General features: G+C 46.7%; 1 protein-coding gene across 1 annotated transcript in view; it reads right to left on the bottom strand.

Annotated features, from left to right (window-relative positions):
- The window catches only part of SPTBN4 (spectrin beta, non-erythrocytic 4), a 65534-nt gene extending 52088 nt beyond the window's left edge, over positions 1-13446 (bottom strand). The window contains exons 1-5 of the mRNA XM_039855161.1: positions 13255-13446; positions 4437-4588; positions 3572-3745; positions 852-943; positions 494-561 (exon numbers count right to left, since the gene is read on the bottom strand). Of these exons, the coding sequence (XP_039711095.1) occupies positions 494-561; positions 852-943; positions 3572-3745; positions 4437-4588; positions 13255-13426 (658 nt within the window). The 5' untranslated portion in view covers positions 13427-13446. The remainder of the gene's footprint in view (positions 1-493; positions 562-851; positions 944-3571; positions 3746-4436; positions 4589-13254) is intronic.
- Positions 13447-14142: the final 696 nt, after the last annotated feature.

A 14142-nucleotide genomic window follows, 5' to 3' on the forward strand; every position in this document is an offset into this window, starting at 1 on the left:
GATGGAGACGGAGACAGAGACAGAGAAAGAGAAAGAGAGACAGGAGAGGAGCAAAAAAGAGAGGCAGAGGGAACAAGGGAGGGAAGGAAAAAAGGAAGAGGAAAGGAGGGATAGAGAGAGAGAGCAAGATACAGAGATGGGGAAAGAAAGGATGGGGAGAGAAGGGAGGGAGGGAGAGAGAGAGAGATAAGAACAAGGAAAAGCAGACCGAGAGGTAACGACTGACACAGAGACAAACAGCATTGCAAGACAGACAGACGGCCCCGGGAGGATGAGAGAGAATGCTCAGTCTCCCTTCTTCCTCCCAGGGGCTGCTCTCTAGAGGGCACTTGAGTTTCAGGCCATAGCCCTTCCCGCAGGGCAGAGTCGAGGGTCTAGGGGACATGCCCAGCAGTGTCTGTGCACCCCCATTCTCAATGCCACTGAAGGCACTCAGGACCCTGAATTTCTCACACAAGCTGCCCGAGCCCTGGCGTGTGCCCTCCCAGGCTACAGATGGCTGTTAGGGGGGCGTGGCTGGAACCTAGAGCTGCAGGATCCACACAGGTGCACATGAGGCCTCTGGAGGTGCAGAATGATTGGGAGAGAGAGAAGGGAGCTGGCTGGGGACAGTATACCACTTTTCAACATTGATCTGTGAGGAATCCAAGTTCTAAATTTGAACCTGGCCTTCCGGATTGTTCTACAAGTTTCTTGGTCAAGGTCAGAAGAATGGATGTGTTTCATTTACCAAGTTATTAGTTTCAGATGTAACTTTGGACACTGAGGAAGATTTGAGCTGTCCCTTGTCCTCTTGTCCCCAAAAGAACTCCTGAGGTTAAGGGGTAAGGGGAGGGAGGTTGGGTGATTACCCAGCTGTCTTCATCTGACACCACAAGAGCAATGCATCCTTGGCAGAACGTGTCTCTCTGTTGTCCTCAGTCTCAATTTTGATGACTTGAATCTGTGAGGATACAAAACATGGCTGCTGGGCCTGGAGGACTTGAGGCTGGGAAAGTAGTAAGAGACAGAGGTGATGGGAGGGGCAGCTTCAAGCTGGGGGTGGGGTTCAGGAGTGTAAGGATGGGTTCTGGAGGGGGCTAGGACATCCACAATGGCAGGGGAGAGGCAGTGGTGAATTAGGGTCCCAGTTTTCAGGGAAGCCTCCATTCTTGGCTTCTGGGACACCTCTAATCCCAGCCACCATCGTCTCCCACCTAGGCTAGTGCAGTGGCCTCCACACTGGTCTCCCTGTCCCCCTGCCCCCCACAGTCTGTTCTCCACATGGCCGAGAGAGGGACCTGGGAACATCCAAATCAGATCACGGGCTTCTTATCCTCCAGTCCCTCTGTGGCTCCAGCTCACTCTGGGTGAAAGTAAAAATCCTCACGATCTCTTCTCGTTGTGTCCCTGACCTCATCTTCCAACGCTCACTCTGCTCCAGAGACCTCTGTCCTCTTCATTAACTCACCAGTGTCCTCTCATCCCGGGTCCTTTGCACCGGCTGTTCCTTCTGCCTTCTCTCAGGTCCCCACAAGGCTCCACCTCTCCTTGAGGCCCAGCCTTACACGTCACCGTCTTAGCGAGGACTTGACCAACCGCTTGATTTTAAATCTTAGTGTGTACACCCAAATTTCACACCCCCCTTCCCTGCCTTATTCTCTCCTTAGCATTTATCAATACTTATACATTTTATTTATTCATCTAGTTCACTGTCTCCCCTGTTATGGACTGACTTGTGCCCCCCCCATTCGTATGTTGAAGCCCTAACCCCAAATGTGACTATTTAGGGATAGGGTTTTTAAGGAGGTATTTAAGGTTAAATGAGGTCATAAGGGTGGGGCCCTAATCCAATATGAATGGTGTCTTTATATAAAGAGGAAAAGACCCTAGGGACGAACGCACAGAGAGAAAAGGTCTTGTGAGGATGCAGAGAGAGGGAGGCTGCTGGCAAACCAAGGAAAGAGGCCTTGGGAGAGACCAAACTTGCCAGCAACTTGACCTTGAAATACAGCTTCTAAAACTGTTAGAAAATAGACTTCTGTTGTTTAAGCCACCCAGTCTGTGGCATTTTGTTACAGTAGCCCTACTAGACTAATACACTCTCTAACTTGTAATAGTTCCAGGACCACAGGATATTTGTCTGTTTTGCTTCTACTATGTGTTATCGCACGTAGTAGGTGGTCAATAAAGTTCTGAATGACCCAGAATCTAGAGCAGCTTAGAGAGACTCAGGCGGGTGTTTGAGTGTTTGAGAGTTGGGTCCTGGACTCAAGAGCTGAGTTTGGCATTTGGGCGCAAGGGAGAGAACTAGGTTCCCGGAAGGTACCAGCCCCCGGTGCAAGGCTCCAGCCAGCAGCCACCACCCCCAGCCCCATATCTTATTCCCTGATTCCGTACTACAATGCCCATACCTGTCTCCAGCCTCCACCCCTCTCCTGAGCTCCAGCCCCAGGATCCAGTGGATTCCTAAATGCCTCCTCTTAATGTCCCAGGACGCTTCTGACCACCGCTTCTCAAAATAACTTCAGTGTCTCTTCCAAACCTCTCTTCCTCCCTGGCCCTGTCTCAAGCCGGCCCTACTGTCCCCCGGTCCCCAGGCCAGAGCCTCGGGCCTTGGCCTGGATACCTCCCAGTCCCTCCCCTTCTCCTATGGAATGTCTACTCCCCTCCTGAGCATCTTTCCTACCTGTCATTCACTTTATGCTTCCAGTCTCTAATTTTGGCAACCACCCCCAATCCAGGGGGATCCTTCTAAATCTGATTGAGCCCCCTTGAGAAAACTCTCCAATCCCTCCACATCTCAGACAAAATAAAATCCAAACTGCTAATCAGGGATCCCCTAGGCCCTGCCAAGCCCTCTGACCTCACGCTTTCCATCCTCCCCTCGCCTCCTCTAGCCATATCGGTCTTGTTGTACTTCCAACATGCCAGGCTCATTCCCACCTCAGGGCCTTCGAATCTGTGTCCCCTGCCTGGAATGGTTTCTCCCTTCATCTTCATATGTTATTCAGCCATCGGCTTCTCAGAGAGCCCTTTGCTGGTCACCCCATCCAAAATCTCAGTGCCATCAACCTACTATTATATATCCCTTTTACTGATTCATCATAATCTCTTCTGCATAGTTCTTTTTACTTCTCTGCCTAGAGCTGGTCCTTGCCCCCATACATCCAGTGTTTATGTACTTATGGGTTTGTTTATTGTCCATAAAGGCAGAAAATTTGCCTATTTTGTTTCTGAACTGGAGCAAGATTGTCTGGATTCGAATTCCAACTCCATAGCCCAGCTGTGTGACCTTGAGCATACTATTTCACCTCTCTGGGCTTCAGTTTCCTCAGTGGTAAAATGGAGTAATAAATAGTACCTAATTAATTTATTGGAACAGAGTAAAACATATATAAATGATGGTCATAGGGATGGTGGTGATAACGATTATTACTTTTATCATTTTCATCCCCACCACCTGGAACAGGGTTCCTGGCATATGTAAGAATATTTTTGGAGTGAATGAATGAATGGATGAATGGGTGAGTGGGTGTGGGACGCCCTCCTAAGACTCCACTGCGGGGGGCGGGGGTTACGTGGGGATCACCTGGAAGCGCAGGATGATGGTCCAGACCAGCCCCAGGGTCAGCCGGTGGTTCCCATCCACGATGTCATGGGAGCCCACGTTCTCCAGGTGCACACGCTGCTCCTTCAGGAACTGCAGCGCCTTATCCACGTTTTCCAGCGAATGGATTCTCATGCGACCGCGCGTGGGCCTTGGCTAGGGCGGTGGGGGCATTGGGAGATGGATGACTTGACCTAAAGCAGTGTCCTAGGCCCCACGCCCTCCAAATAAGCCCCATAGCCACGCCTCCTGGACGTCTAAGCCCGGGCCGCGCCCCTTCGGTATTATCAAAGACCCAGGACCCAATCCTAAAGAAGACCTCCCCTTCCCATAGCCAGACTTTTTCAAGACCCAGTTCTCTTCGTGGCTTATTCAAGTTCCTATCTCTACCCTCTCCACGGAAGATCCACCTCCGACCTGATAACCACACTTCTTACTGTGAACCCCGCCCTCTGCCTGTAGCTATAGTCCCGCCCCTTCCGTTGGATCTCTGAACCATTGTCCCGTGCTAGTACACTACCCAGGCCCTTTCCTTCTAATAAAGCTCCTCCCTTCTCCCATAGCCGCACCCCTGCCAACGGAACCCCACCTAAGCGCAGAGTGCCCCCCCTCAACCATGTCCTCACCTGCAACAGAATCCCTGTTCCAAGCTCCGCCCCCAGGCTCCTCAAGCCAACCAAGCACCCCATCCCCCAAAGGTAGCCCTGCCCCACCCGAATGAAGGCCTCCTACCCACCCGCCCGCATCTTCTAGGACACTCCACCCATCCACTAGCCCGGCCCTTACCCTAGCCCAGCCCGAGACCCCAGGACCAACTCCCTTCTCCCAGCACTCCGGGCCCCCTCACCAACTGCTCCCCGGACAGCACTTCCAGGAGCCGCGTGAGCACAAAGCCATCCCGGAGGTCGGCATAGAGGTCCCCGATGTGGCAGCCAACGCGGGCGAGGTGCGAGTTCACCCACTTGGTGAAGGTTTTCTTCTGCACAGCCTCCCGCTCATCTGAAGGACAGGATCTGATAAGCCCCCGCCTTCCCCAGGAACTGCCCCTTCCATCTTCACCCCAGCCCCCACCGCCCACTTTAGTCTCCTAAAGTTTTCCTGAGATAGCACTTCCATAATAAGCCTTCCCTGTTTCCTACCCAGGTTCGCTCTGTTCATTCATTCAATAAATATTTGAGCCCTTACTATGTGCCCCGCACTGCTCTAGGCTCTGAATACGGGCAGAGTCTTTCTGACACAGAGCTCGATTTGCTGGTGAGGCACAGGTAATATGCTAGGGAGCCATGGAGGGATGGCGGGGAGAGGCAGGATGACAGCTGTGTTTCAAAAATATCTCTGGCTGCTGTGGGGAGGGTGGATCAGAGAGATCTCCACAGCCAGGAGACCAGGGAGAAGATTGGCGAAAGGATTCAGGACGAGACTGGAGGAGGGCAGAGGTGTGGGGATGAGAGAAGAGGGCATATTGGAGAGTTATTTGGAGATGAAAAAGTAAGACTTGGCAACTGATGGGATGTGGGGGATCAAGAGGAAGGACTATGCTAGACTGAATGCTCCTGGCCCCTGCCCCACGCCAGCCCCCAGCAGTTGGACTGCCAGCTAGACACTGCATGTCCCATATCCCTAGGGTGAGGAGTAGTCATGTGACCACTGAGGAATGAATGAAGAAACAAAATGGAGTCACCATAGCCAAGCTAACAAAATTACTTAAAGAGGAATGGGCTGAAACACGAGGAATCGATTTTATTTTACCTTAACTAGCCCTTTTTAATTTTTGAGCTTTTCAGTTGTGCATCAATGCCTGGAGAGATATATAAATCCTATAGCTAACACATTGAAGAACTTAGGAAAGAATATTCACATGTCCAGACTAACCTGACATCCATTATCCATACCACCCCACATCTGGAAGAGACCATCTCGGACCCATCCAGAGGCTGAGAATGCAGACCTGCTTCTTCTTGAGAACTCTCAATTTTTTTCTTTGAAACACTCTGGGTGTTACCCAGTAGTGCTTCAGGATTTGCAAACCTCAAGACCCTTGAATCAAACTTTATCATTTAATTTTAGCAAAGCCTCCTGATTTGTTTACACTCAGCCGATGCTGCCAGTGAGAAGGGAGTGGAAGACGTGTGTGACTTGCCTCGTTTGCTTACAAAAAAAGAAATAGTTTGGGAGCGCTCTCACGATCTTTTTGTTAAATAACAGCTTTAGTATGAGCTATAATTCACATACTACAAAATTCATCCTTTTAAAGTGTAAATTGGATGGTTTTTAGTATATTTATGGAGTTGTGCAATCATCATCGCTATCTAATATCAGAAGATTTTCAGCCACCCAAGAAGAGACCCTGTACCCATTAGCAGTCAATTCACACTCTCTCTGCTGTCAGCCTGAGGCAACCAATAACCTATTTTCTGTCTCTGTGGATTTCTCTATTCTGGACATTTCATATAAATGGAATCACACAATATATAGCCTTTTGTGTGTCTGGCTTCTTTCACTTAGCGTAATGTGTTCAAGGTTCATCCATGTTGTAGCCTGTATCAGTACTTTATTCCTTTTGATGACTAAGTAATAGTCCATTGTGTGGATAGTCTACATTTCACTTATCCATTCATCAGTTGAGGTACATTTGGGTTGTTTCCACTTTGGGGCAATTATGAATAATGCTGCTTTGAACATTCAGGTCAAGTTTTTCTGTGGATACAGGTTTTTAATTATCTTGAGTCTACACCTGGGAGTGGAATGACTGGGTCATATGGTGACTCTATGTTTAACCTTTTGAGGACCTGCCAAACTGTTTTCCAAAGCGGCTGCACCATTTTACATTTGCACCAGCAATATGGAAGGTTCCAATTTCCCCACATCCTCACCACCATTTATTACAGTTGGGTTTTATTTTTTTTATTTTTTATGATGGTCATCCCAGTGGGTGTGAAGTGAGATCGCAAGCATTTCCCTGACGATTAATGATGTCGAGCATCTTTTTACATTGCTTATTGGCCAATCGTATTTCTTCTTTGGAGAAATATCTGTGGAAGCTCTTTGCTTGTTTTTTAATTGGGTTATTTGTCTTTTTGTCATCTTACTATCTGCAACTTTCTGTAGATCTAGAATTATTGCATAATTTAAAGCTTTACCGGAAAAGGAAACTGCGACCTGGCCTCCCTCCCTCTTTCCTCAACCCCCACAAGGTCAAACACCAAGGTCCACAGAGGACAAGATGGAAGAAAGACCTGAAATCCTCACTGACTGCTTGGAGCCTCCCTGCCAACCATTTGCCAACCTCTTCATTTCAATGGTACCCAAAGAAAATTAATAGAAACACACCTAGGGCTTATCGGGAGGGAGAAATAAGCTTCTATCTCCTTTAAGCGACTGTATTTGGTATCTGTCCCAGCAGCTTCTCCTGTACAGCTATTACTCACGTTTCTTTACTAAGTGATTTAGTCATCACACTCTTAGGATCACACACGAGGAGGTAATGACACAGAAGATGGCGAATTGGGTATGTGATTATTCTGCCTTCCGATGCCTGTGCCTATAGCAGGTTTGGCCAATACTGTATAGCCAAAGCGGCACTTCAGCGCATCCCCAGTACGGTGCCAGAATGAAGATGACTGGGTTCAGACCTGCCTCTGTGATGACTGGCTGTGTGACTTCTACAGGTCGTCCCTCCTCTTTGGACCTCCATATTCCCTTTTGTTAAGTGAGGGGTTCAGACTAGATCTCGGTTTCTTTGATGGGTCCTGGGGGACCCTGGGTGTTCGGGAACTCATGTTTGGAGGACAGGGATCTGGGAGAATATTTTTCATTTCGTCTCCTCATTTCGATGGTACCCAAAGAAAATTAATAGAAACACATCCTGGACCATCTGAATAGCGGCTTCATAACGGATTATGCAGTGGGAGTTTGGTTGTTGTGATTACAATCTTGTTAGCATGGAGTTGGGTCTAGAACTGAAATGCCCACAGGGGCAAGGCAGACTCTGAAATTGAGATAACTAGGCCCTCCATAAAGGGGGCAGCTCCCACATGGCCCCTGTGACTGGCGCCTTGAAGGAATGGTGGCCCGGTACTGCCATATCATATGACATTCCACGAGGAGCCAAAAATCTGGATTGTTTTAAAAGACAGAATCTCCCTATTTTTAAATGTTGGCAACTGATTTATATTTTTGTAAAACACAGTGGGGGTGAAATCAAATATGTCCCAGAGTGCCACTTTTGAACTAAGATGACATTGAATGTTCACTGTGTCGGTGAGTGTGTTTGGCTACTGTGTGTGGCATCTTCCATTTGCCATCACAGTACCACTCACCCCTCTTCCGCACTCGCTCTGGGCCCAGGCAGGCCAGCTGGTGTGTACTGTATGAAAGGATCCCCAGCCCTCAAAGACCTCAGACTTCCGGTTAAGTTTGGACAGCAGGAGTTGAGAGGAGAGACGAAATGACCAGCCTGACCAGCTTCAGGCAGCGCCTGAATCTCCGGCTCCTGCTGGGGAGGCCTCTCTCCCCTCTTGCCACTTCCTGCCCTGCCCCTGGGGGTCTCCGCTGCCCTTGTAGGTTCCCATAGCCCTGCTCACACATCCGTAAATAGTCCCTTCATTAAACGCTCCTGCATTTTACCTGCATTTTACCCCTTCGAGGGGACCATCTGCTTCCTGCTGGGACGCTAGCTGGCACAGAAGTCTTTGGGCTGTGAAGATTCCGAGCCAAACGACAATTGTCCTACCTCTGCCATGTGCTCATATTGAGTTATTTTACCATTTATATATTCTTCTCCACTGTGGTCATCACCGATCACAAGCGAAATCAATTTCTTTAGAATATGACTTTATTCATATCTTTAATACATTGAGACTTTCATAGAGCAGAGGAAGAACTATTCTTTTATCTATTACTGGTTAAGGTGAAAGGATAGAGAGAGACTTAATATGATATGTTTGAACATTAGTCTGGGAAAAGTTAGGAAGCTGGAGAAAACCAAGTATTGGTAGAAATATAGGGATATCATAACCTTGATGCCTGCTGGTACTTATGGTGAGTTATGGACTGGGATAACCATTCTGAAAACAATCCAAGTCAAATGAAATTAGTACCCACCCCCACGACACATCCCCTGGCTACATGTCCCCAAAACCTTTTTCACACTGGCTCACAAGGAGCATGTAGGAGGGTGTTCAATGCAGTCTGATTTGGGGATGGGAGCTGGGGCAGGTTCAGGGTTGGAGACTTCACTGGGAAGGGAATGGTCAAATGTGGTGAGTTCACACCACAGACTCCATGCAGCAAGGAGAAGCAACAGATTAGATGTACGCAAAGCCACGTGGATGAGTCTTAAGGCATCGTGCTGAGTGAGAAAATCATGCAAACAATGCCATCTAGAATTAGACAAAACTGGCATCAGTTAGCAATACCTGCACACAGATTTATGACAAAGTGACATTGCAGTTCAAGAGGGAAAAAGTCTTTTCAGTACATGGAACGGAGTCAACTGGAATCCATGAGGGGGATAAAAAGGACCCCAACCCAAACTGCACGAAATAATAAATATAATAAATATCATTCAGCTTACAAAGCTAAATGTAAAAGAATACAGCAAGGCTTTTAGAAGAAAACATCCAAGAATATCTCCATGACCTTGAAGCAGGCAAGACTTCTTAAACAAGACGCAAAATGTTAGCCACACGAGAAATAATTAAATAATTATCAAATTAGATTACATTTAAATTAAGAAATCCCATTCATCAAAAGGCACCATTAATAGAATTGAAAGCTACACCGTGGGAGAAAAGTATTCACAACACATATATCTGACAAAGGACTTGTACCCAGAATATACAAGGACTCTTGAAAAGCCATCAAAAAAAGCAGGAAAATAGGCAAAGACTTGAATGGGCACTTCACAGGATATCCGAATAGACAATAAACCTATGAAGAAGTGCTCCATATCATTAATTGTTATCAGTCATCAGGAAAATGCAAATTAAAGCCACAGTAGAATGCACACTCTCCAGAATGGCTAAAATTAAAAAGAACGACCATAGCGAGGGTTGGATGAACATCAACTGAGTTACTCATATACTCACAAAATGCTACAAATGGCAGTTTCTACTTAAGTAGGGTCAAGCTACCCTATGACCCAACAATGTCACTCGGGGGTGGGTCTAAGCCAACCACAAATGAGTGCTTATGCCCACCACAAACATGAACTAGAAAGTTTAGAGCAGCAATAGCTTGTATAGTTTTGTTTGTAATAGTCTGTAATACTAGTAATTTCTAGTTTGCAATAACTTAGTTTGTGATAACCCTAACTTAGAAGCAACCCAAATGCTCATCAACAGGTGATTGGAAAAGCTATGGTGTGTTCATACCGTGAAATATTCTACAGCAATAAGGAACGACTAAGTACAGGCAGACATGGCTGAATCTCATAAGCAGAGTGTCAAGTGAATGAAGCCAGACACAAAAGGTTCCATTTACATGGAGTTCAAACACTAGCAAATGAACGGGCGCTCTTAGAAGTGAGGACAATGTTTATTCTTGGGATATGGTGATAGGTGGCTGGAGGGTGCTTATCTAGGGCTGTCTGGGGCTATTCTGTTTCCTTATCCGAGGGCTGGTTGCAGGGGTGTGCTCATTTGTGGGACTGGATGCTCATGATATATCTGCTTTTCTGAGTGCGCGTAATAACTTAATAAAGAGTTAAAATATATGTCTGTGTTCGCACTAATTAGAAATGCATTTTGCAAAATGCGCATTTTGCAAAGATTCACATTAAAACTATCAGAATGGTTGCCCATAAGGAAGAAGGCATTGGTGTGAGATACAGAGATAAAAGAGAATAAACAAATAGATAAAGAGGAGATGGGCCTCACACAGATGATGATGACAGCAAGTCACGAACTGTGGAACATGATTAAGGGACTCCCTGACCAAGAGGTTCAGACAAATTTTTTAAATGTCTTCATGAGAAAGCATGTTACAGAGGATTCTGCTCAAAGGTTTGGCCTCATTTTAAATAGAGAAAAACCACGAGAGAAGCAGGCAAAGGGATGCAAAAGGAAATACACCCTAGCAGTCTAGGACATATTAGCATTTTGAGCAGCAGCATGGTTTCACAGACTAGCAGCATCCCAAATAATTGTTAAGTTGAATGTTACTGGTTTTGTGATTTGGGTCTGGAGTCCGATATTATGTGTGAATTGTAGCCATAAGAGATATAAACAGAATTGTACGTTTGTGTGCATTTGAGAAACAAGTTATAACAATCTAAGTAGACACAGGGAACGTACGAGAAAATTTTTTTCTTAAAGGGGATCTCTATAAATCTCTAGACTAGATGCTGTCAGATGTTCTGTGAAACAGTGATCTTAAGATTTGAAGTGTCCTCCCACCTCTGCTTGAAATCTTACCATAGCTCCCTGATGTCCTCACCTCCTTCACAGCCGTTCCTGATGAAGCCCTCACAGGCTCCTGGCCCATCATCACTCACTCACCACCTGTACCCTCCTCACTCAAGTCACTCTCAACTTCTGAAGGTTTTACATATGCTGTTCCCTCTGCCTGGAAAATCCCTTTCCACTCTCCACCCCAGGGTTCATTCCTCTTCATCCTTCAAGCCAGGGGTCCCCAACCTCCAGGCCGAGGACTAGTACAGGTCCGTGGCCTGTTAGGAACCGGGCCGCACAACAGGAGGTGAGTGGCAGGCAAGCGAGCGAAGCTTCATCTGTATTTGCAGCCACTCCCTAGTGCTAGCATCACTGCCTCAGCTCCACCTTGGATCATCAGGCATTAGATTCTCATAGGAGCACTGGTTCCTGCTGCCCAAAAGGTTGAGGACTGCTGCTTTAGGCCTCGCTTAAGCATTGCCTCTTCCAGGAAGTACCCCTTGACTCTCCAGATAAAATCAGGCACCTCTGGGCTCCCACAGTCCCCAGAGTCCCTCATCACAGCCCTCTGCCAGTGCTTCCCTCATCCTGGCCCTGATCCCTCTGGGTGATCACAGTCTGGCTGGATCTGGATCTAACTCTGACTAGGAGCCCTGTGGGGGCAGGACCGGGGCTGGCTCAGTCACCATTATGTCTTTCATATTGTCCAGCAGAGGCTAGGCACAGAGCAAGCACTAAATAAATATTTTGTGGATGAAATAATAAATTCTGGAATTTGAAGTTGGTATGTTCCCAAGTTTTTAAGCTTCCAAGAGTCTAAAGGTATGACTTTAAGTTTCCATGAGTGTGTTTATATCACTCTAGGCTTCTAAATCAGAGGAAGCTGGCAATCCATGGGTTGGATCTAGTTCATACTTTGTGGCACGTAGAGATTTTTTTAAATTGGGAAATTGCAGTTAAATATCAGAGCTAGCAACTTGGGGCCTGCATTTCCCCATGGTGAGAGCTGGTGTCCAGGGCATTATTCTCCAGTTGACGAGAGCCCGCAGTCCACCCACTCATTTATGTCGCCTGCTTCCCTAGAGGCCCTTGAGCTTGATACCCTGCTCAACATCTTTTCATTACAAAGTTCCAAAAATCTTGGTTGGTATTGAAGATTCTATGTTCGTCAAATGCTGAGTTGCTAAAATTCTGAGATTCTGAGGAAACCGATTTTGACTTTAGGATTTCAAAATTTCCTGATTATAAGAGTATATATATTATATGTATAACACTCCATGTTTCTGAGATATTACCATCCCAAAGGTCAAAGGTGCTAAAAGGCTAATGTTTTCAAGGCTTATGATTATAAAGTTACATGTCGCTGGAGGGTTTTTGCTAACGTTTTAATGCTGATGATTAAACTCTTCTGAGATTTTAAAGCTCCATGAATACACAGTCCTAAGATTCAAGGGTCTACAATTCCAAAGATCTAAGGTTCTATAACTCTGTAGCTCTCTGGTCTTTGCTTATCTTGTTCTAAAACATCAAAGCGGGTGACCAACCCCCCAGTTGTCCCAAGACCGAGAGTTTCAATGCTAAAGTGGGATGTTTTGGTTATTCTATCTCAAAGTTCTCAGGATTCACGTTTCTAATCTGACATTTTAAAGGGTTAGGATTATAAGGCCCTAAGGATCTATTATATGAGAGTTTACGTTTTAAGGATCTCAGATCCTGGGAGCCGTTGATCAAAATTTCTAAGGTCTGTGATTATAAAGTTCTGTTTACAAGAGTCTCTGTTTCTAAAGATCTCACATTCAAAGAATCTCCAAATCTGACATTCTAAGGACCTAAAATTCGGCATTTCAGCATTTCAGAATTCTAAGGACATGTGCTTACAGAATCCCATGTTTCTGGGACTGTACACATCTTTAAGGTACTCCATAAGGCAGCGACAGGCCACATGTGGCTATTTAAATTAAAATGAATTAAAACTAAATAAAAATACAAATTCAGTCCCCCAGGTAGCACTGGCCACACTTCCAGCGTTCATAGCCACAAGCACTAGTGGTTAGTATACTGGACATCACAGATACAGAACATTTTTCTATCATCATGGGAAGTCGTATTGGACGGTGCTGGTCTAAAGATTCAAGTTCTAAGCATCTGTTACAGTCTTCCCATCCTCTGAGCCATCACGGTCCTCAGGTATTGAGGTACACAGCCAGCTGCCACCCCAGCACCCCCCTCCCTTCCCCCTCTCGCCTCCTTCCACCCCAGCCCTCCTCCAGGTACCTGCCAAGGCCTTGATCCGGGAGCACTCAAAGAGCGAGGCGGCCGCGGTGGAAGCCACGGGTTGCTCCCGCTCCCAGCCCCGATCTGGGCTCTCCCAGCGGGCCGTAGGGTTGTTGTTGTTAGGGGCCGGCAGGCCCTCCATGTTGTCCACTTCCCCTGGTACCTGCGCCATCGGGGAAGGTGAGGCCTGGGAATGGACAAAGGCAGGTTAGGGCTGGAAACAGGGCCTGAGCTCAGAGGTCTCACCTGTAACAGCGACTAGCTGTGAGTCCTGTCCCCTCTCTGTCTTCAGTTTCCATGTTTTTAAAGTGGACATCATAATAATGACAATAATGTTCATCTGACCACTTCATAGGGCTGTGGTAAAGTGCCTGGATCATCGCCTGGCACAGGGTAGGGGCTGGGCCAACGGTCACTGTCATTGCTGATAGAATGTTAACGCTGTTATCAGTAGAACTCTACGATGCAGTAATAACGACACTTGTTGAGCACTTGCACTGTGTTCAGTACTTTATGTATATTATCTAATTCTCACAAATTTAACTCTCTAAAAATAGGCTATTATTAGGCCTAGTATACAGAAGAGGAAACTGAGGCACAAAGGGGTTAATACAGTTGCCCAAGGTTGCACAGCTAGTGAATAGCCAAGATTCAAAGGCAAGTGGTGAGACCAAATGATTGCATTAATGGCCCGATCTTCATCCTTATAGCCACACCCTTTGTCATATGACTCTTCGGTGTTCTACTGTGGTGATGGAAGTGGGGTGAGGGGAAGGCGGGAGAGTAGGGTGAGGGGACATGCCTCTGATGAACAGAATTTGGTGGACGTGCTGGCGAGTTCTGAGCCTAGGACTCAAGAGACCTTTCGTATCTTTGCTTGTGTTTGAC

This window comes from Pteropus medius, unplaced genomic scaffold, assembly GCF_902729225.1.
Source record: "Pteropus medius unplaced genomic scaffold, Ma_sr-lr_union100, whole genome shotgun sequence".
Lineage (NCBI taxonomy): Eukaryota > Metazoa > Chordata > Mammalia > Chiroptera > Pteropodidae > Pteropus > Pteropus medius.